We start from the raw sequence: 22,572 nt of genomic DNA on the forward strand, positions 1-22,572 counted from the left end.
GGCTCATGATGTCTTAAAGACAACCCTGATGTACCTGATACCTGTCAATTCAATAATTTTTATGTTCATTACATCCTCCATTAGTGTGCCACATAATTCTACTTCCAATTTTCTCATGTGCAATTGTATTTTTTAGCAGCAACATGTTTTTTTTTGTTTTTTTTTGAGTGTTTGGGTTTTTCTTCACTGCAATTCATCCTTTGTGAAGTTGTACACTTACTTCAAGGGGTAGTGATTTTTTCTGTTCTGTACAAGTATGAAATTATTATATGTGATAATTGATTGACATAAGTGCAATCAGTGATGGAGAATTTGTTGTTTGTATCTTTCAGAATCAAAGTTATGAAAAATATAGGATTAGCATTTGTCAAGCTTGGTCAGTATACGGATGCCATAACATCATATGAGTATATAATGGCTGAGAAAGCAGATTTCCAAACGGCTCTGTATTTGATACTCTGTCACCAGGCTCTTGGTGACAAAGAGAAGATGAAACATAGTTTCTTGAAGCTTTTGGACATCACCCTTGATCACGTCGATGATGAAGACAAATATACGATATCATCAGTATGTAATACTTTTTTGATGGTTGACGTGGTGTTTCATATCATTTTTTGCTTATACATAAGTTTTATACTTTATGTATGAGTTACATAGGAAAATTATAACAAGCTTTATTTTCCTCTCAGGATGATCCTCAATCAAATCTAATTGTCGAGGCGATAAAGAGCGATTCTCTTCGCAAAATTGAGAGACAAAGGTAAAGTTTTTTGTCTCCTTTTGTGAATAAGGATATACATAAATTTCTATGGTTCAAGCAGTTATATATGAAAAAAGGGCCTATATAATAGTTCCCATAGTGTTTATTGTAGTTCTCAAAAGACGTCCCAATATCTATTAAAAAATAATTTATGGCTAAAAATATTGAGGTATGGCTATTTAAAGTAGGGTATACAACCTTTTCAGTCTATGGACCAGATGTGAAGCAACCATTACTTGCAATCCACTAAACGATTTACTTATGTTGTGTGCATTGATACTGTTTTTAGGAACACCTCTGTGAGCCTCATTTGGCCAGTGGGCCATTAGAAAGTGCCAAGTTACCTGAGTTTATCTGATTAATGCAATAATTGTTTTCTAGAGCAAAATGTGTTCTAAATTTTACAATATAGGATCCTATGGGTTGGAGTTGGAGGGAATATGAAAAAAAAAATTGAAAGGGGCGTGATTGGGTCAAAATGTTTGGGAAAATATGGTATATTTCAATTGTTAGTCAGTCACTGGTGTCAAGAGATCAGGAACCACATGGCTACAGAGTTGAGCATGTAAGTGCTTCAATAGAAAGGATCTTAAATTTTTTTTTTAAGTTTCAAGCACCTACTAAGGTGATTCTGGCATATGATTAAACTCTGATTACCATAACACATAACACAACTTTATGAATAGAGGTATTTTATTCAGGTGTCGATAAATAACATGAGTATGAAACCAGATGCAGCCATTGAGCATGGTGCTTCACTAAGCACCCAGATCTGTGTGAACAAAAGTTGAAGAAAAATGTTTTAATAGCAATGTGTAGTTTATGCAAATGAACCTTAATCAAATTTATCTATTTCATAGTGCATCCGGAAATTGGTATTAATTGAAGTTACAGAAGTTTGATTTACAGAAAACGAAGGAAGCATAAAGATAAAATGTGTGTTTCGTCCTTAACGTTTGCATTATATGCTATTTGTTTATCCTTGACTGAAAAAATCCCACATAGTACCTATCCCATCAAGTCCGAGGTGATTTTATCCAATTACCTTTGACAACAACACCCATTACAAAGCCAGTCAGGTTTTGTTTTACTATTTTGTTTTACTATATACACTGCTGGCCACCCAAATTGCAACACCAAGAAAGACAAGAGATATCGCAACAATATTTATTTTGTAGATAACATGTTGACCAAGCATCAAATGATTAAATTTATAGACTTCTGTGAAGTGTGGTTCCTGCCAAAATCAGTAGCCAGAGTAGCCGCCATTGTTGGAGATCACCGCTGCCACACGCCTCGGCATTGATTCAAAGAGACTTTGGATGTGTTCTTGGGGTACAGCAGACCAAGCAGCTTCCACGCGTTGCCAAAGTTGATCTGGTGTGGCAGCTGGGGATGTAATCTGGGTCAATCGTTGAGCAACCATGGACCACATGTTTTCTATCGGCGAAAGATCCGGAGAGCGAGCTGGCCAGGGAAGCAATTCAATCTGGCGATTGACGAAGCACCTTTGGACAATGCGTGCCACGTGAGGTCGCGCATTATCCTGTTGAAATATGGCTGTGGGCAAGCCCTGAAGGTAAGGAAGGACAACTGGCTCCAACACCTCGGAGATGTAGCGCTGGCTTTTTAAAGTACCGGCAATGCGTACTAGAGGAGTGTGAGAGTGATATCCAATACCGCCCCATACCATAATATCCGGTGCAGGACCAGTGTGGCGGTGCATACCGCAGCTGTTCAGCATCCTCTCTCCACGGTGTCTCCAGACTCGAATCCGACCATCGTGGTGTTGCAGACAGAAGCGTGACTCGTCAGTAAAGACAATTTCATTCCATTGTGCCGTCCACATCCTTCTTTCATCGCACCATTGGCGGCGGAGACGTCTGTGGTTCTGCGTCAAGGGTAGACGAAGCAATGGACGTCTTGCGGACAGACCACTCTGCTGTAAACGGTGTCGAATGGTACGCACAGACACTGGATGATGCGGTACAGACTGTATGTGCTGTGCTATGGGTCGTGATGTGGCTGAGCGATCCGTCACTGCCATACGCACAATACGCCTGTCATCACGTGAAGTGGTGCACTCAGGTGGATGCGATCGAACACGTCGGTCCGTCGTACCCTCCTGCATCCTACGATCACATATCCGCATCACAGTTGTTTGGTTTAGTCCAACACGACTACCGATTTCCCTGAAAGATAATCCACAATCTCGGTAGGCCACTATCCTTCCTCTGTCGAACTCGGATACTTGATCAAAAGATGATCGCTGTTTTCTACGAGGCATAATTGATCGTTTTTTTGAAAAAACCACAAGAAAAACACAATTGCTGTACTTCAAATCGTCGAAATCTCCAAGCCTTAAATAGCGCTTTGAAGTGGCGCCACAGGCGCGCGTGATGTGCGTCTGCGCTGAAATTCTAATCATTTGCATATCTCACCTCCGCTAATGCATGTTGTAAATTTCTTATTATTTGCATGCTTCCTTCAGGGTGTTGCATTTACGGTGGCCAGCAGTGTATATATATATATAAATACATAAAGTAGACTCTCGATAATCTGGCGTTTTTTAAAGCAGGTTTTTTTTTTTGGCATAGAAGGGGAAAACATTTATATCTGTGTGCAGAAGTTTATATTATTTAAATGGGCGGCTTTTTCAATTGACTTCCAGTAATCCGGCGATTTTGATAATCTGGCATACCTTAGTCTGATATGTGCTGAATTAGCAAGAGTCTACTGTATTTTTTTTTTTTTTTTTTGTCATCAAAAATGTTGCAAACTTAATTTATTTTTTATTTTTCACTATATTTAGTTTTGTATTACAGGAAGCAAGAAGCAGAGTGGACAATCTTGACATCAGCAAAGTTGATTGCACCAGTGATTGCGAGTACATTTGCAGCTGGATACGAATGGTGACGAAGAATTTTTCTATATGTACCGTAGTCATATGATTCCAAAAATTTTAACTTAGGCTGGGATTACATTATACAAGTTTGATAAAAGATCTTTTACAAAACTCGAAGAAAACAACACCCATGGAAACACCATGCAATAAACCTGTTGGTTGCATTTTTCAAGTTTTGCGAAAGGACTTTTATGAACCTTTTACAGTGTAATATCGGCCTAACACATAAAAATATTAAATAAAACCAAAATAGTAAAATTTATATTCCTTGCAGTTTCCTTTGGTACAAATATATTATGCTAAGAGAAGACATAGTTCAGCAGAAATTTTCCTTTCAAATATTTCATCTAAACTGCATTAAATATCATACCACAGGGAACAAAAATTGTCATTTTATCAAAAATGGCAGATGTTTTCAAAATCTTGAAATAAATTCAGAAAAACAAATAGATGGGCCATCTTAGCCTTCTTTTTAGAGAATTGCAAATTTTCTGGATTTATCTCAACAATGCAGAATTTTTCAACATTCACAGGGCTATAACAGATTATGAATTGGTATTGCCAGTTTTAAATTATTAAGTACTGTTGTGGTGGGTTGGGGGTAAGATATGGAGTTTTAAATTATTGCCATCAAATTAAAAAAAATAAAAACTTGAAAACAGGAAGAAAAATATTGTATACATATGGGTTTTGCTGCTACTGTTTTTTGTAGTATATAAAATGAACCCCCTCCTATCTCCATCATGGCCATCTTAAGAATATCATGGATCCCCGGACCAATTGATTTTTCTGAGGCCTTACCAAAAAATTCTCGAAAATTTCAATCAGATCTCATTTTTGTGAGGTCTCTCTTTGCTTGAGGCCCCCGGGCCGTGCCTTAAGAATTCACTAGTCTCTCCATCCCCATTACATGAAAAAGCGCTTGTGACATCGCACCTCCTATACTCCAAGCACAGTAGTCTGTATGAAAGGTGGTCAAAGCCATCCAAATCTATGAACCTAAACAAACATGGCAGCCCCTTCACATTCAAAACATTTTTTTATATACTTAAATATAAAATTTATTTTATTTATATTTAATCATGAAACTGCTGATAGACAATTCAATCATTAATCCCCCCCCCCCCATGTATTACTATGCTGATCTGTAAATTACAAACAATCAAGATCTATACTCTGGAAAATACGGAGCATCACTAAGTTGTGAACAAAATTCTTAATTTATTGCTGAAAATTGCTGATGGAACAGAAATTGAGGGTTTCTACAAATCTCGGTCAATTAAATGATTTCGCAAAAAAAAGACATTTACCATAGCTAAAATTTCCAGCAGTGGCATCGGAGCCAGGTGTGTTGTTGTTGTTCAAGCACTTTCCAGAAATTAGTAGAATGGGTCAGAGCTTCCTCCCCTCTTAGTATTTATTTTAAAATTTAAATTTATTAAATGACACTTAAGATGATGTTATTCCGTAAAATATGAGTAATTTCACTTTATGTATTACTGCTTATTTTAATTCTGATTATGCCCATAAAAAATTTTAAACATTCAAAAGTATGTTTGTGCCAAATTTTTGTGAGAAAGTTACAGGATTTATTCCTACTGAAGTTTGGCAGTTTTGTTCTTATATCAGACATGATTGTTGACATCAGCTGCATCACAATTCCCACAGTCGATTGACTCTAATATAGGGTAGTACCTTCAATTTATTTAAACTTACCATACTTAAGCCGCTATAGTGTTTGTTGGTCTGCTTGCTCTATGCAGAGAGACTTTTTCTAAAGGAAAGAACAACTTGTATTTGTGTATAAGAGGTGGAAACCCACAGAATGCCAACCACCAGTGGAGACCTGACTTTCACAATGTGGGGTTATCACAACTTCTAAACTGCACTTATAGAAGTTTGTATGGCACATTTTAGGTTAGTGATTGTAAGGTGATTCATACATATTTTTGATGTACTATAAAAATTGTTATTTTTTCCTGTATATTCTTCATGTAGGTGTGTTGAGCAGATAAAAAGCTCTCCCTATGTTGATCTTTCTAATGACTTGGAGATGAACAAAGCCGTCACATACTTAAGAAAAAGAGAGTTCAGTCAGGTAGGTGTTCTTTTTTATATCAAAATCTATATTTCAACATGCCTTATTTTTCAAACAATGCTGTTTTAAACTAGATGAAAGTTTTCTTTATGGGAAAATCATTAATATTTTCCCATAAATATTTCCATTCGGGGATGCACAACCTGCTTCTCAGTCTGGGGGCCAGATATGTGAAATGACTGGCAGTTGCAGTCGAGATATGAGTATTGTACTGGTGTCTTTAACATGCTGTTTGGATTGATACTTTCCTTTAGAATCACCTTTTGTGGGCAGGATGGGACCACTTTGTGCACTGCATTTGGCCCACTGGCTGGAGGTTGATCATTCCTGCCTTAGGGTATAGAATAATAACATACTGAAATTTATTGTTGTGTTTGTTTCGTTTTCTGGAATGTTCTTCAATTATATGTTTTTGAGCTTGAATTAAGATACAGTCATTGAATTGTTTTTAATTTTTTTTTTTAAATTTACTTTGCTTAGGCGATTGAAACATTGAAGGTTTTTGAGAAGAAAGACACAAAGGTTGCCAGCACAGCAGCTACAAATTTATCATTCTTATATTATTTCGTAAGTGGTTTCTTTGTAATTGTAGATGCATATACACTCAATTGCAAATACAAGTACGATGTTAAATCAATCTATGTGATTTACTCAGAGAATCGTTAGAGTTTATCACAAAGGCTCATGTTCTTGTGTGAGCTGGGCCTGAAACTCAAAGACCTGCCTTGACCATTTGGTTGTGAAATAAAATATATATTATAAAACAGTTTTATGTATCAGTGAACAAATGTGATTTTGATGTCATACATCTGTGTAGAGTGTTTGGAAATTTAGCTTTGGCTTTCTGATTGGAAGAAAAATAATGAAGAGATGAAATTTTATGCTAGGGGAAACTGAAAAGTATTTGATCATGTGGCATATATACAATCATCCCTTGGTATTCACAGGGGTTTACATGTCGGAAGTGACTGTGAATAACACAAACTATAAACTTTTATTTTTTAGGCATCTCATTTTTATCTGTTTTTTGTGACAGAGGTGGAAAGGGGGTGTCCAGTGATTCTTAGCAAAGCTTTCTGAATGAACATCATAATGTCTGTTAACACTCTTTTCTTTATTTCAGTAAATTTGTTAAGAGTTTGGTAACATAAGGCTTCCTCAACCAATTTTTCATGTGAAGAATGTGTCACCGACGGGTCTATGTCGGAGAAAGTCATTGCACTTAAATTGCATAAATATTTTTTATCACACCCACACAAAAACTGCACTTTCAATCAACGTGGATCCAGTGGCCATATAGGGCCACTCAGACTAGCCATTGTTAGTATTTCAAATTTTTCTTTCAAGCTTTCCACTTTCAGAAGCATTTAAATAACAGTCTTTTAGAAACATTTCCAGAAGCAATAGTAAAACCTTTGAGGGGGTTTTTTTACATTTATACACGTAAAATTTATATTTTGTTCCGATATGAGAATTAGCACTGCAAAAATGTTTTCCAGAAAACTAGGGAAAAACCATGAATGTGAAAACCGTGAATACCAAGGGCCAACTGTAGTCATTTTACTGTACCTAGGCACCACATTCATAGCTGTAGCTAACTCTATTTACAAGTTATATAAGCTGAAACAGATTTAAGTTATCACTTATAAATATTTAACTGTAGTTATTAGTCTGATGTGATTAAAATTAAAGCATTCTTCTTAACATCACCATTTAATGATGTTTTGTTTGAATTGAATCTTCAGCAAGGAGATTTGACTCAAGCTGAAAAATGTGCTGAGCAAGCCATAGTAGCCGATCGTTATAATGCTGGAGGTATATACAAATTATTATAATCTATTTTGTTAGACATCAAAGTTTTTTTAATGCTTCATTTCATCTCTTTTATCTCCTATGTCATTATCTCCCTTTTCAATAGAAATAGAAAAACTGTTAGAATCAATGCAAGATTTAAATTAGGTGTTATTTTTTCCCTTTGTTAGATAAGCAAACCACAGTAAGAAGCAGCGTTCAGAACATGCATAGTTAGTTAAGATGCAGTTATACATGAGAAAGGAGGCACAATCATTAAAACCTATTAGAAGTATACACGTATGAATTTGATCAAAAGTTTCTCTGAGACTGTACTAATTGCATAACATTGTATTATCTGATGAATACTTGTCGCATTGTGTGTCTAGGTCTGGGGTAGATCATCGTTTAGATTGCTTCTGGGTGGAGCCAGATCTTGTTTGGGGGCAATTGCAGCTTGTCCAAACATAACTAGATATATTAGCCACAGTTTCTGTGAAATGCTCAAAATAAATATTGTAATGGATCAATGATTGTGCCATGTTCCAACTATGCATTGCAACTTTCCAACTATGCATTGCAACTTTCCAACTTCATACTGCAACTTACTGTGGTAATTCAGCAAGGAAAAATCATTATTTAAATCCTGTGTCACTTCTGGAATACCTTATAAATATTTAAGATGCATTAGTATTACTTTTTTTTGGAAATGCGGGAGTTACATTTAAATTCATGACACATTTGTGGAAGGAAAAAAACTAAATTTTCTTTATATTTTGCTTCTATAAAGCTCTAGTTAATAAAGGCAATTGCTGTTTCAATAATGGAGAACTTGAAAAGGCTGTCGAGTTTTACAAGGAAGCTCTGGCAAATGAGGCCAGCTGTGTTGAAGCCCTATACAATTTGGGTATGTGCTTTCATCCATGTGTATATTACATATGGGCCATTCTCACGAAATTGGACCAAACGTTTTTAAAAAAGTTACAAAAAAATGTTCAACAAAAACATTCTTAGGAACAATTCTTTAGCTGCTAATGAACGAAAGTATAGTCAGCAATGAAGTTCATTAAAAATTCATGGTGAAAAAAATTAATTTAAGTTTAACCATGTTAAGAGATAGGCAAATCCGACGAGGCATTATGTCTGTTTCAACACTTAATTTGATATTTATGCTTGACAATAGTAACATGTTCCATTTATTTTGGTTGCTCATCTTTATTTTGGACGAGCACTGATACTCTGAACAATTTTTTTGTCAATTACATTTTAATTTCTTTTTTATTTGTGTTTCTTGCTCCTTTTTTTGTCAATTTTATGGGATTTCTAATTTGTCTCTGTTTTGCTAGCACGAGTTGCATTCTGGAAGCAAAGTCTTTGGATGAAACATTGCTGCAGCTTGATGTTGCAATCAAAAAATTTAGATTTCTTTTACTTCTCCTTCCCCCCCCCCTCCTTTACTTATGGTTAAACCGTCCTTCTGGTTACCTAATGCCATGAGAAAGATACAAATACAACACCACAACAGGCAAAATGCCCACCGAGGTGGCTGAGAAAAAGATGCCCATAAAAATATGGATGTAAACTTAAAGATATTTTTACATGTTTTGCAACGCTGATCAAAAACTAGGCATGTTGAAAACATGCTGTTCAGAAATAATAGATGTCTCTGAACTGAAACAGGTGGTAAAGGGAAAATAATTTTCAATTATATATTTCTCACAAAAAAGCAGTCAGGAGAAGGATATTTAATAAAGACATTTGCCTCTTTTTTTTTCCTGAATAAACCTAATTTGTGAATTAATTTACATTTCTCATTGATTTAAAAGAAGGTAAGTGATGACTACATTCTTTTTAACCTTCTCAACACAAAATTTGATAGGTGGCAACTTGTGGTGTTGGACTTGAACCAATATTTTCTAAATGCCACGAATAAATAAAAGCTGGGGAAAATTTTCATTTGGCTATAAACTGTTGATAAAAAAATATTTAAAATTATGAAATATAAAAGCATACAGATCGTAAAAATATATATTATTAAAAGAATAATATATTTTTGTTTTAGAATAGAAAGTTATCATTTTTCAAAATGTAAAAATTGGACTGGGGGAAAGCCAAGAAAAGGGCATTTACTTAACAAATGAAAAATTGGTCAAGCACATTTTAAAAATTTATTGATGAAAAAATTCTAAACAGAGTGATGAATTTTCAGAAACTGGAATATAAATAGAAAGAATTGTGAAAAAAAAATTCTGTGTCCATATTATATGGTTAATTTAAACTGTGGGGGACACAATTTAGGCCAATTTCATGAGAATGAGCCATATACTATCATTCAATAAAACATTAAAATTATACCCCCCCCCCCCCCAGCAAATTGTAAACAATCTCTGTCTGAAATATTTTATTTTTTATTTTAGGACTTACTTATAAAAGGTTGGGAAATGCAGAAGAAGCGCTTGACAACTTCTACAAACTTCATGCCATTGTTCGCAACCACCCGCAAATTATTTATCAGATATCTAGTCTGTATCCTTTCCTTTTTTTTTCCTATTGGTCTGTTTTGCTTTACTATTATTTTTCTTTTTCCCATGAGTTTACCTATTTCTGCATTTTCATCAAGTTTATTTCATCCTCATTCCTCCTCCCTGTCAGTCTCTGAGTCCCCATACATGTTTGAGTTTTCTCTAAAGTTGTAAGTGTAAGCCTTTCCTTTTCTGCTTTCTTTTTACATGTTTGTACCACAGCATTCTTTCATTAATCTTTATATATATATATATATATATATATATATATATATATATATATATATATATATATATATATATATATATTCTATAATATAAAATCACAAACAAACTCGAAAAGGGCCTGTTGCTAAGCAACCGAGTGACGGAAGTCTGTTACGGAAGTGGGTTCGATTCATATATCGATATGGGGTCGATATTCACATATCGGGACCCATTTGACCCATCGGGACCATGTTATGTGCATGTACCAAGAGGCTCCTACATCCTACAGCAGAGCCCTTAGGCTGGAATTTAGATTTCGAGTCCCCAAACCAGCTTTTCAGGGGCCCCTCTGTGATTAATTTATAGTGTGAAAAATCAAAAAGTGATAAGAATCGTTGTGGCCCCTGTCAGCCCTTCCTTTGTGGAGGGGGGGGGGAGGTCCATGCCGAGAGGTATATATATGTATAATATACACACACAACAGCAGTGCTCCCAACACAGGGTCGGGGTACCCGGGGAAGATTTCACGTATAAGTAAAAAGTTTTCATTTCCAGGGGCCCTTGATGGATCTCATTGTTTTCTTGCTGCTTTAACGTTGAAAAATTTCGATAGCGGAAGCAAAAGATATATCCAGTCTGGGGCCCCACCAAAAGTAAGCGAATTGGTGTCCCGGGTAATTGGTTGGGGGGTCCTGGATTTTATTCGTTGGTAAAACGAATACAAATGAAAATTTTTCATGGCACTCGCTCCGGGGGATGACCGACAAGCTTCCAAGTCGGGGGCCCCATGTTTACAGGTTTCATTTTGGGTGCCCTGGATTTTATTTGTTGGTAAAACGAATACAAATGAAAATTTTTCATAGCACTCGCACCGGGGGATGACCGACAAGCTTCCAAGTCGGGGGCCCCATGTTTACAGGTTTCATTTTGGGGGCCCTGGATGAATCTCATTCTTTTCTGTTGTAGAATTTGCAACAGCGGAAGCCCGAGATAAAGCCAGTCTGGGGCCCCACCAAAAGTATGCGAATTGGTGTCCCGGGTAATTTTTTGGGGGCCCTGGATTTTATTCGTTCGTAATATTTTTATGGGCATCTTTTTATCAGCCACCTCGTTGGGCATTTTGCCTGTTGTGGCGTTGTATTTGTATTTGTATTTGTATTTGTATAAAACGAATACAAATGAAAATTTTTCATGGCACTCGCACCGGGGGATGACCGACAAGCTTCCAAGTCGGGGGCCCCATGTTTACAGGTTTCATTTTGGGGCCCTGGATTTTATTCGTTGGTAAAACGAATACAAATGAAAATTTTTCATGGCACTCGCACCGGGGGATGACCGACAAGCTTCCAAGTCGGGGGGCCCCATGTTTACAGGTTTGATTTTGGGGGCCCTGGATGAATCTCATTCTTTTCTGTTGTAGAATTTGCCACAGCCGAAACCCGAGATATAGCCAGTCTGGGGCCCCACTAAAAATCTGCGTATTGTGTCCCCGCTACTGGATGTGGGGCCCTGGATTTTATTCGTTGTAAAATTGATAAAAATGAAAAATTCTCACAGGGGGGTGTCCGACAAGCTTGCAGGTCAGGGCTTCATGGAAATGTTGGCAGGTTATAATTCGGTGCCCCTGAATGTATCTCATTGATTTTTGTGGTTTAACATTGTAAAATTTGCAACACATCGGTAGCCCAAGATATATCCAGTGTGGGGCCCCACTGAAATTCAGCGAATTGAATCTGGGGACCCCCATGGGGAAGTTTTCTGGGGATACTTGATGAATCTCATTTGTTTTTTGTTGCTTTATTATTATTTTCATTAAAATTCGCTTCTTCAGTAGGCTGGTGCTTTCACACGTCCCTTTCCCCTTTTCCATAGCACGCTGATGAAGTGGGACGAAATAAACAAGATATGTCCGGGAGAGAAGTGGGGGGGGGGGTTGGCCGCCAAAGGCGGCAGGGGGGCAGAGCCCCCCTAGTATATATATATATATATAAGGTGTCTGATGGTAATATGGCCAATTTTCTTACATTTTTTTTAAAAATTTGTAACGGAATTCAGAATTTGACATTTTTATGCTGTGTAGCTATCTGTTCTGCTGCATGACCTAATTTTTTTTGCTTAGGTAACGCATAGTTTTGCGGCAATTTGCCGTATTGTGCCGAAAGTGTCATTTGGAAAATGTACATTCTCTTATTTTCTTACGATGCACTTGTATGGGTTTCTCAGGTTCCAATATTTCTCAACTTTAGTTCGTTAACTTTTAATGTCTTTTCAACTGCATTCATTGTAATTTCAATCTGTATAAAATTCTGTCTGCCATGTAGGTATTTTTGGAATATTTGATATGTTGATTTTATTTTTACGCTACACATTGCTCGTACATTACACACTTGTATCTTTTTTTTCTGTCAGAAATTTCATGTGACCAAGTCTCTATCCCCCACCCTTCAATGTCTATTCACTAAGAAAGAAGAAAAATTAATTATCCATCCAAAATATGTCTCTTAATTCTCTTGAAAATTAAAGTTTTGATTGATTATTTTAATTTACCGTATATACTCATGTATGTGCCGACCCCCCAAAAATCCACATTTTAGAAGGGGAAATTTTATATTTTCATGCAATAAAAGTTACAATGAAAAACGATTCAAACTTTCCAATCCATTTTTTCTTCTGACTCTTTGAGCTCTACATCGAAAGCCAATATGGTGTGGCATCTTCATTTTCATTCAACTGTGCTATCATCGCTGTCATCACTTTCGAAGAGGATGTTGTTTTCACTTCTGCCCATCATATCACAGATACAACACTTTTTGAAGGGTTTGATGATGATTTGGGTGGAAACAAAACTATACAATAAGTACTGATCGAAATGACTTGAAAATTTGCATGGATACTCCTGAAGCAATGGAAGTTTCTTTCGCAAAAGAAAAAAGTGCAAAATGTGCAAGTAGATGATGGTGTACTTGGCCAGCAGTATAATCTATTTTGTGCAACCACATCATTTCGGTACTTCCACAGCATCAGTGTGTGGATAGAACTTCTATCAAGATGCACATTGCAATACCAGCAAAGCAGCTGCTGAAGACCCATTTTGACAGGATGCACCTTAACCGTTGCAACTTTTGGCTGTGGGGGGGTACCTCAAAATGTTATAAACAGTGGTCAGATTGCAAACTTTGGTGAATTGCAATCTCCAGCACATTCCCTATATGTTAAAAGTTCCTCAGGAATATTAACCGGGGGGGGGGGGGGAGCGTTTGGTTTAATAAAGCTGAATTGCAAGCACATCCACATCATGACCATGGCATACTCCGATTCCGTTGTTGAACAAGAATTTTTGTGCTTTCAACGTCATAGCCAGAACACGCGGTGGACAACATATTTAACATTTCTTAAGTAAGTTGTAGTTATTTGTTCAATTACTTCGTTTTTTGTGATGTTTCCATGAATTATGAAATCGTGAAATGCTATAATTAAAGTATCATTCTGCCATAACTGGCTATCGTTTCCATTCTGCAAGCAAATTTCCCACATGTTGGATGATGTCATTAATTTTACATTTTTAAGTATTTTTTCCCCTTTACCAAATAAAATTGCATTTTTTCAGGAATATTTTTTTTTAACGTGATCCTCACGTATTCCCAAGGGATCAGCATGATCCGTCCAGGGAATTTGTTAGTGTTAGTAAACATCCATGCCCGAACCGGGATTCGAACCCAGACCTGCACAGTGAGAAGCTAGTTCCCTAACCACTTGCGTCAATATTCATGTCAATTTTCAAGTCATTTTGACACTCGTTCTTTTTTTTTACAGTGTTTTGGAATCAAAACCTTAGTTATCACCCTGTATATCGTAAATCATTGCTAATTAATCTGCATTATTTATGCTTCATTAAATACATTATATTCACCTAATTTTTATTACTTTTTGCAAAATAGCTTCCTAATTAAGTATACTGAAAGTAACTGGAGAAAAACCGTTATATATTATATGATTAATAATAACATTAAAAGAATTTTCAAACACAGTAATCCATTGAGTTAAGCAAAAAATAATTAAATTGCAAAAGTTGGTTTTTGTTAAAATGTAATAAATATTTATTGATTAATTAGCATGGGAATAGTGTTAATTACATTAATAAACATTTTATTTTAGTTAATTATTAGAAGTTTGAATGATTTTTCAGAAATTTCATTGTTTTTAATGTTAGTACTATTTAAAATAAAAACCGGTTTAAACCAAAGAAACCTGGTTTAAACCAAAAAAACCCGGTTTTTTTGGTTTTTTTCGCCAACCCTGCTCATGAGCCCCGTAGTACACTTAAGCCAATGTCAGGTTTCTTTGAGGCACCGATTTTTGTTGTTTCTTTATCTTCGGAACTCATTCATTCGGTCTTTAAATTCTTTAAATAATCTTTAAAAGGTTTGTTGATGATCACATCTAAAGACTGTAAAATCAATATAAGTCCACCAGGTATCAAAGCCAACAACTTTTTTTTCTTGGGCTTTAACATAATATGTTCTGTGGGTTTGAATATAGCTATATATAAATCACTCTACTGATTAGTTATGCCATTCAAAGTAATTCAATGACGTTGCATATCTTCAGGCTAGCTGTGTGGAATCCATGTAGCTATATGATTTGGTGAAGTGGGGGTCAATATTTTCAAAACTGACCCATATATAAGCTGACCCCTACCCAAATTAAAGAACAAATTTTTCAACAAAAAATTTATTCTCTTCTTATACACAAGTATATAAAGGTTAGAACTTACAAAATTTATTTTTTTGGATGAAGTATATTTCTTTTTGTATTAAATTTTCAATTAAGAGTTGTTTAGTTGAATACCTTTTTTAAATCAATATGTTCTTGTGAAAATGCCTGTTAATTTTTTGAGATATGTACGTTAAGGACTTCATTGGCATTACCTTCACCTCTGTTGGGGAAAAAACTATTTTTTACTTTTAACAAATATAAATACAACGCCACAACAGGCAAAATGCCCAATGAGGTGGCCAAAAAAAAGATGTCATATATGCGTGATAAAATATTATACAATGCCCATAAAGAATATTATGGTTGTCTTATTCTAAGTATGAATAGCTTCTCGAATTACCCCAACATGTTTATCGTATTTCTTTTTAAACATGTTAATTGTGTTAGAATTTACTACCTCCGAGAGTAAGCTATTTCATTTATTAACTTTTCTTCTCTGCACCCCTTCAACCAAGTCTATGTCCCTCTGTAGGTATGGTCTCCAAAACCTTACAGCATACTCCAGTCCAAGACGAATTAAGCCTCAGAAAAGAGGAAGAAAGACTTTAGGAGAACGCAAAGAGACCTTTTTGAAAATGAAACCAGGCATTCTATTTGCTTTTTTGACAACCGTTAAACAATGTTCAGAAAATCTAAGCCACTTGCCAATGAAAATTCCCAAATCGGTGACCCTAGTTGCATCCGGGATGGTGACACCATTCAACTCATAAAAGGACATGGGTGGTTCAAACCAAAATGAGCGACCATGCACTTGTCAATGCTGAACGCCATGCTCCATTCATTTGCCCATGCTGCAATCCTGTTTAAGTTGGTCTCTCTGGAGCAACTCCCTATTGCTTTGATTCTCAATTACCCCCATTAGCTTCACATCATCTGCGAATTTGCTAGCAATCCCATTGATACCTTGATCGATAAAAAGTGAAAAAGTATGGGGGGGCCAATGACACTTCCTTGAGGAACTCCACTTGTGACGCCTGTCCAACCAGAGAATTCCCTGTTCACCCTAACTCTTTGTTACCTACCTCTTAACCACGATTCCATCCAATTCAACAACTCTTCAAAATGTTTTTTAAACTACCTGTTTTTCAGAGTTTACCATTCAGACCTCAGTAAAAATCACTGAAGCTTAGCATGGCCAAATTACTCTCACTTACCTTATATAATGTTATTTTTCTTGTTCGTTTTTCATTATTCTTTCTCCTCCAATCTCAATAGTTTTTCTCTCATCTCCAATATTCCAGTTTTGTGGCCAGTGATTTTCTCTTGCTGCTGTAATTTGCTGCCAAGTTTTACAACTATTTGTTAGCATATTGTTATTAAAAAAATATGTTCTTATGGAATACTTTCAGAAACACCCGAGTTATGTTTTATGTTTAATTATATAAGCAGACAACTTCAAAGCCCTGTTTGCATCTGCAAGATTGCTTGTGGAATATGCATAAGATAACATACATAATTTATTTCTCCCCCACTCAATTATGATAAAACTATCAAATTAGAGTTTAAAAGTGGTTCATTTGTTAATAGTAAACTTGCTTGATAACTTCTTTTTCCTGGTAGAGAAAAAAGTTGGGGTACAAAAATTTCTTTTGTTTGATCTATAAAGGGGTTCATATTTCCTTTCCCATAATCCCTTGAACTGCAAATGGGGGAAAAACTGCCAGATATTGTAGTGCCATGTAAACAAACAGCTGTTTAGCGAAAATCTCTCCTGCCAGTATTATACAGCTTTTTCTCGTTTCCCTTGCAAATGAAGCGTAACATTTTCACTACCACATTGTGAAAAAATGAAATAAACATCATGTAAATTTTTTGGTAGGTCAGTGTAGTTCTAATTAAAGCCTAAAAACAAAAAAATGTTTTTTACAAAAAAATATTTAGTAAACAAAAAAATTAAATTTTTTATGTTATTAAAGGTACACATGCTTACAATAAAAAAAAAATGCAGCATTTATACTTCAAAATACAAACACCCAACAATATATGTAAAAGATGCTGCAGATATAGCTTCTCTCCCGCACCTAAAATGCAACCAGGAATTTCCTGGAAATCTAAACTCATTTTCTGGGCTCGTAGAAGAATTAGGTTGAATTGGATTACATTTTTGTAATGAATTAGACATGCTTAAAAATTTTTTATCACTAGAAGTATGTATTTTAGAAGCTGCAAGCTGTGATTAGTAAATTTTGCATAGCATTGATCATATTAATATTAATAAATAAATTATTAATGATTTACACTCAGAAAATTTAACCCTTTAGGTGGCAGAGATATATTGAGGAGATATCTCGTCAATTTCTTGCCTCTTATTTTAGCACTGACAAGCCCAGACATTTTGTAATTTTGAAAAATTTCCAGTTATTTGTCAGACAGAGGAAATCTGGAATAAATAAGTAACTGGAATTTGATCTTTTTTTTCATTCATTTGAATTAATTTATTAACTCTTTAAGTAGCATTGACGAGATATCTCACATGCTTGAAAGACATTGTGTTTTTGTTATTTTAGCATTGCAAGCCCAGATATTTTGTAAAGGTGATTTCTCAGTGGAATACTCCCCCCCCCCCCATAGGCTTTTCCCCCCACTATCTTTGCACCTGCTGAAAATTGGAAGAAAGTCTACTCCATAACAAAAGATATGGGATTTTACAGATGGGGTCAGTTATTTTTGCTTGTCGTGTAAAGGGCTAACTAGTCAACAGTAATGAAAGACTGCTGTAAATGCAGAATGTGAAGTCTTTTTGCAATGGCAAATCTCTTTGTTTCAAAACTTATTCAATAAAATGTTTTTTTGTTTAAAAAAAAGAAGTTATTTTCTCAAAAGTCGCATTGATTTCTGTGTTTTTATGTATTATGCAGGGTGTCCTGTAAGTGCTAATGCAGCCTTTATCTCATCAACCGTCCATCATAGAGGTATAACCTATATGGATGGGCTGTGACATCCCAGGCATTGTTCAGGGAAATAATACCCAGCTATTTGGGGTCACGATAGAATTTGTTAAGTGTTGATGGTCACACAGAGTTTTAAAAAATATCTGATGATTGTAATATGCTGCTGAATCACTTTTCGATGATTTGAGACACAGGAAGGTATATTTCTGACTATTTGTACAGTTCAAGGGTTAAATTGGGAATAATGGGGTTAAAAATTACAGTCAAATTTCTTGTATGAAACATATATAATACGTTAATTGTTTGAATTCTGCTGGTGGATTTTATCATTACTTTGAAATGTGAAACTGTTACATATGCTCAACTCTTTCACAAAAACAGGTTTCTTAACTACAAAATCAGATACGAAATGCTTGAAGATAATGATCAAGCTTTAGAATGGTAAGTAATTGAACCCATAAGAACATGGCATAAAGCATCTATTGAACATCTTAATAATTAGAGCTAAAAAAAACTGCCAAGGGGTTTTTTTCATTACATTTATGTTTTTTTCCCTCAGGTACCAGCAAGTAGCAACACTTATACCGACTGACCCATATCTCTTAGCAAAGATCGGTGACATGTTTGAAGCAGAGGGCGACCAACAACAAGCATTTCAATATTATTCTGATGTAGGTATAGATTATTTTCTTTCAAAACACACACAGCACCAGTCATTTCTTACCTTGCCCGAGTGGTGTGGTGGTAAGATGCTCGTCTACCACCGTGAAGGTTGCTGTCATGGTCGCAGGTTCAAACCCGAGGGAGGATATAGATAAGATATTTTCTCTAAAGAACTTGAGGCGACCACCAATAGACAGCGCCTTCGCTTCCAACCCATCTCATTAATGGCAGTAAATTGCAATATAGTGATATGACCAGAGTTAGTGTTTAGTGATGTAGTCATTTCTCACCCCTGTATTAGCAAACTTCTGACCAATGGCACTGTCATGAAACCTGGGTGAGTCCATGCATTAAGACAGCTCTGTGTGAGAGGTGTTTATATCAACTTTATGCAATATTAATATCTTTCTGTTTTATTCTAATTACATAATGATGATAGATGCTAGATTTACATAAATAAGAATTTACAATTTGAGGTGTGTCTTGCCGTGATTTATGATAATTTTCTTAATTGTTCAGTCCTATAGATACTTTCCATCCAATATGGAGATAATCCAGAAGCTTGGTGCCTATTACATTGATTCTCAAATGTTTGAGAAAGCCATTGGTTATTTCGAAAAAGCCTCAGTGATACAGTAAGTGTTTCTTGAGCAGATTATCATTGAGAAAAATTAGAGCAGAAGATTATTTTAGCTTCCTGTGTATCATTTGTTTATAATGCCAACCATGAAGATGCATTTTTCATGGTACATTTTATGAGCTACACATGCTAGCGTTCAAAGGCAATAGATTTTGCCCCCAGCATATATATTTATATATTAGCGATGTTCAGTAGATGGAATCAGGACCGCCCTTATCAAATACAAATACAACGCCACAACAGGCAAAATGCCCAACGAGGTGGCTGAGAAAAAGATGCCCATAAAAATATGGATGTCATATATTTCAAAAATATAGCAACCCAATTAAAAATGCAATTAACAAAAATTGTAAACAATATATGCACAAGATAAAATATTATACAATGCCCATAAAGAATACTTACGGTTGTCTTATTCTAAGTATGGATAGCTTCTCAGTTTACCCCAACATTTTTATCGTATTTCTTTTTAAATGTCAATTGTGTTACAATTTACTACCTCCGGGGGTAAGCTATTCCATTAATTAACAACCCTATTAGAGAAAAATTCCCTGCAACACCATAGCCTTGCATTGTCCCTCACCAATCGATACTGGTGTCCCCTTGTAAAAGCAGTCGATTAGCGGTGTACTAAAAGTTCATGGTCCATCCTATCCATCCCATTGAAAATTTTGAACACTTCGATCATATCTCCTCGACACGTGCGTTCATCCAATGCAAACATATTCAAAAAATGAAGTCTCTCTTCATAACTCAAGCCCTGTGTGCCAATAAGGACACGCGTAGCTCTTCCCTGCACCCCTTCAACCAAGTCTATGTCCCTCTGTAGGTATGGTCAAACATGGGACCAGGTGCATCTCAACAATTTTGGGGCACCAAAAACATTTAGCCCCCTTTGCCCCAATTTTATATATATTTTTTTTGGGGGGGGGGAATCAGCCTGCCTTTATTGTTTCAGAATATTCTGGACCGCTGAGAAAATATCCCTACAAAAATTTTTAAACACATAATTAAATATAAATCAACACAAAAATTATGAAAATTCAGCACTGAAGGTAATTTTAGAGAAATTACTCCAGAAATTACTTCCTGAAATTCTCCAGAAACTTATAAATATTTTGGAATTGATGGACTAAAAATTATAAAAATAATAATTGCAGCTCCATTGCAATTTCAAAAATGTTGAAAGAAATAACTCCAAAATTGATGAAAATTCCATAATTAATAGACAAAAAAAATTCTAGAATTGAGATGAAAATTTAGAACCAGCAGAAAAATCAATTCCAGAATCAATGAAAATTCAGTGTTAATGAAAGAAATAATCCCAGAGTTTATAAAAGAAATAATTCACAAGAATTGATGAAAAAAATAATTCACAAGTATTGATGAAAGAAATAATTCGCAAGAATTGATGAAAGAAATAATTCGCAAGAATTGATGAAAGAAATAATTCACAAGAATTGATGAAAGAAATAATTCAACAATTGATGAAAATTTAGAATTAATGAAAGTAATATGTTATTTCAAAATTAATGAAAGTAATATGTAATTTCAGAATTCATGAAAGTTAAGAATTAATAAGAGAAATAATTCCAGAATTTATGAAAATTCAGAATTAATAAGAGAAATAATTCCAGAATTTATGAAAATTCAGAATTAATGCAAGAAATAATTTAAGAATTGGTGAAAGCCTCCAATAATTCACTGTGAGAGTGAGGCCTCACACAAAGCACAGGGCATGGTGCGACCGCACCTGTTTCACACCCCCCAAGGGGACTCTGAATGGAATTGTATAGACTTTATGGTAGTGATTTGAAATTTTGTCAGGGCCGTCATTTCAACTTTTTCCAGGGGGGGGGGGGCAAACATTTTCCGGGGGGGGGGGGCAAAGCACATTTACTGAATGTATGTATATATATATTTGTATATGTATATTTGGCCTGTATTTTGTTCTTTTTTTACAGACCAAATGAGATCAAATGGCAACTGATGGTTGCTATGTGTCAGCGGCGTAGTGGGAACTATCAACAGGCTCTCTCTGAATACAAGGCTATCCATCGAAAGTTTCCAGAGAATGTGGAATGTAAGGCAGTGATTGCACTTTATTATTATTATTTTTTTTTTTTTTATACATATTCACTAGTGAAATAATTTTTGTCTATAACATCGAGGCATTTTAAAACTAAACTTTATTATAAAGAGCCTATTTAGTTTTAAAATAATTTATTTTTTATGCATTTAAAAGGCCTAGGTTTGAGCCCCGGCAAGTTAATGGACTGTAAGCAGGGTTGGGTTTTTGACGTCAAAAATTGACATGACAAGTATCAAAAACTGGTTTAAATTGTCAAAAACCTAAATGAATGCTTTTGGATAATGTTTTGAACACAATAGGTATATAATATGATGAAATACTTACTTTTTTGCATATAACAATGTTTTGTTTTTTAAACATTAATTTAATACAGTAATTAAAACAAAATATTAATTACAATTTGCAATTTTTCAACATAAGAGTCTAGAACATAAAATTTAATTTTATGGTTTATTTATCTAAGCCACTCATTACCTGTGTTCGATTTGCTAAGCGGAATAGAGCTGCTTATTCAAAATATGTATGATAGGGCATCAGAGTTAGGTTTTTGACTTCAGAAACTAAATCAGTATTAATACAGTTAAAAACTTATTGTCAATGTTGTCACATAGTTTTTTTAACCTGATAGATATGTTAAATAACAAAACACTTACTTTTGTGTAGATTAAAGGTTTTTATATTCGGAATTATAATTACTGAGAAAAAATATCTATTTTGATATTTTAAATTTTCTGATCTGCCCAAAATTTTATTCCATATAAAAACTCTCATATGCAGCATCTATTAATACACTAATTAAACTCATTTATTTTCACCTAAAAATTTCTTAACTTAGGGTGTATAAATTCACAGTTTTTAAGAGTATTTTCAACCAAAGCAGAGTTGACAGGACTTGATACCCAAAGCACGTTACTAAGGATAAGTTACAGGAGTTTCTTAAGCATAATATACAAGCTGACATGGCGAAATTAAATGACATTTTAGTCCTACAATTTAGTATTTGATCGCTGTATATATTTCAATGTTATGCACAATAAGATTATCGTTTTAAGAATCAATTATTATCTAGACAATTTAATAATAATATAAACTAACATTACATATATTATGTAATAAACTTTTTTAAACACTTATCTGTTGTAAAAAGAGTACAGCAGATGGTTTATATCAGTGCACTTACATAAGCAATTGACGAAACTTTGGAAGGTCAAGAATCATCTTGAATCA

General features: G+C 35.0%; 1 protein-coding gene across 1 annotated transcript in view; it reads left to right on the top strand.

The window, feature by feature from the left end:
- The window catches only part of nompB (intraflagellar transport protein 88-like protein nompB), a 44,267-nt gene that overhangs the window by 15,271 nt on the left and 6,424 nt on the right, over positions 1–22,572 (top strand). Inside the window, exons 10-21 of the mRNA XM_089253169.1 lie at positions 333–567; positions 690–760; positions 3,586–3,672; positions 5,664–5,763; positions 6,244–6,330; positions 7,509–7,578; positions 8,345–8,461; positions 9,972–10,080; positions 18,353–18,391; positions 18,510–18,621; positions 19,133–19,248; positions 21,218–21,336. Of these exons, the coding sequence (XP_089109295.1) occupies positions 333–567; positions 690–760; positions 3,586–3,672; positions 5,664–5,763; positions 6,244–6,330; positions 7,509–7,578; positions 8,345–8,461; positions 9,972–10,080; positions 18,353–18,391; positions 18,510–18,621; positions 19,133–19,248; positions 21,218–21,336 (1,262 nt within the window). The remainder of the gene's footprint in view (positions 1–332; positions 568–689; positions 761–3,585; positions 3,673–5,663; positions 5,764–6,243; positions 6,331–7,508; positions 7,579–8,344; positions 8,462–9,971; positions 10,081–18,352; positions 18,392–18,509; positions 18,622–19,132; positions 19,249–21,217; positions 21,337–22,572) is intronic.

The sequence above is a fragment of the Pholcus phalangioides genome, unplaced genomic scaffold, assembly GCF_987345545.1.
Source record: "Pholcus phalangioides strain wild (caught in Gottingen) unplaced genomic scaffold, Ppha-v1.0 ptg000032l_1, whole genome shotgun sequence".
NCBI lineage: Eukaryota > Metazoa > Arthropoda > Arachnida > Araneae > Pholcidae > Pholcus > Pholcus phalangioides.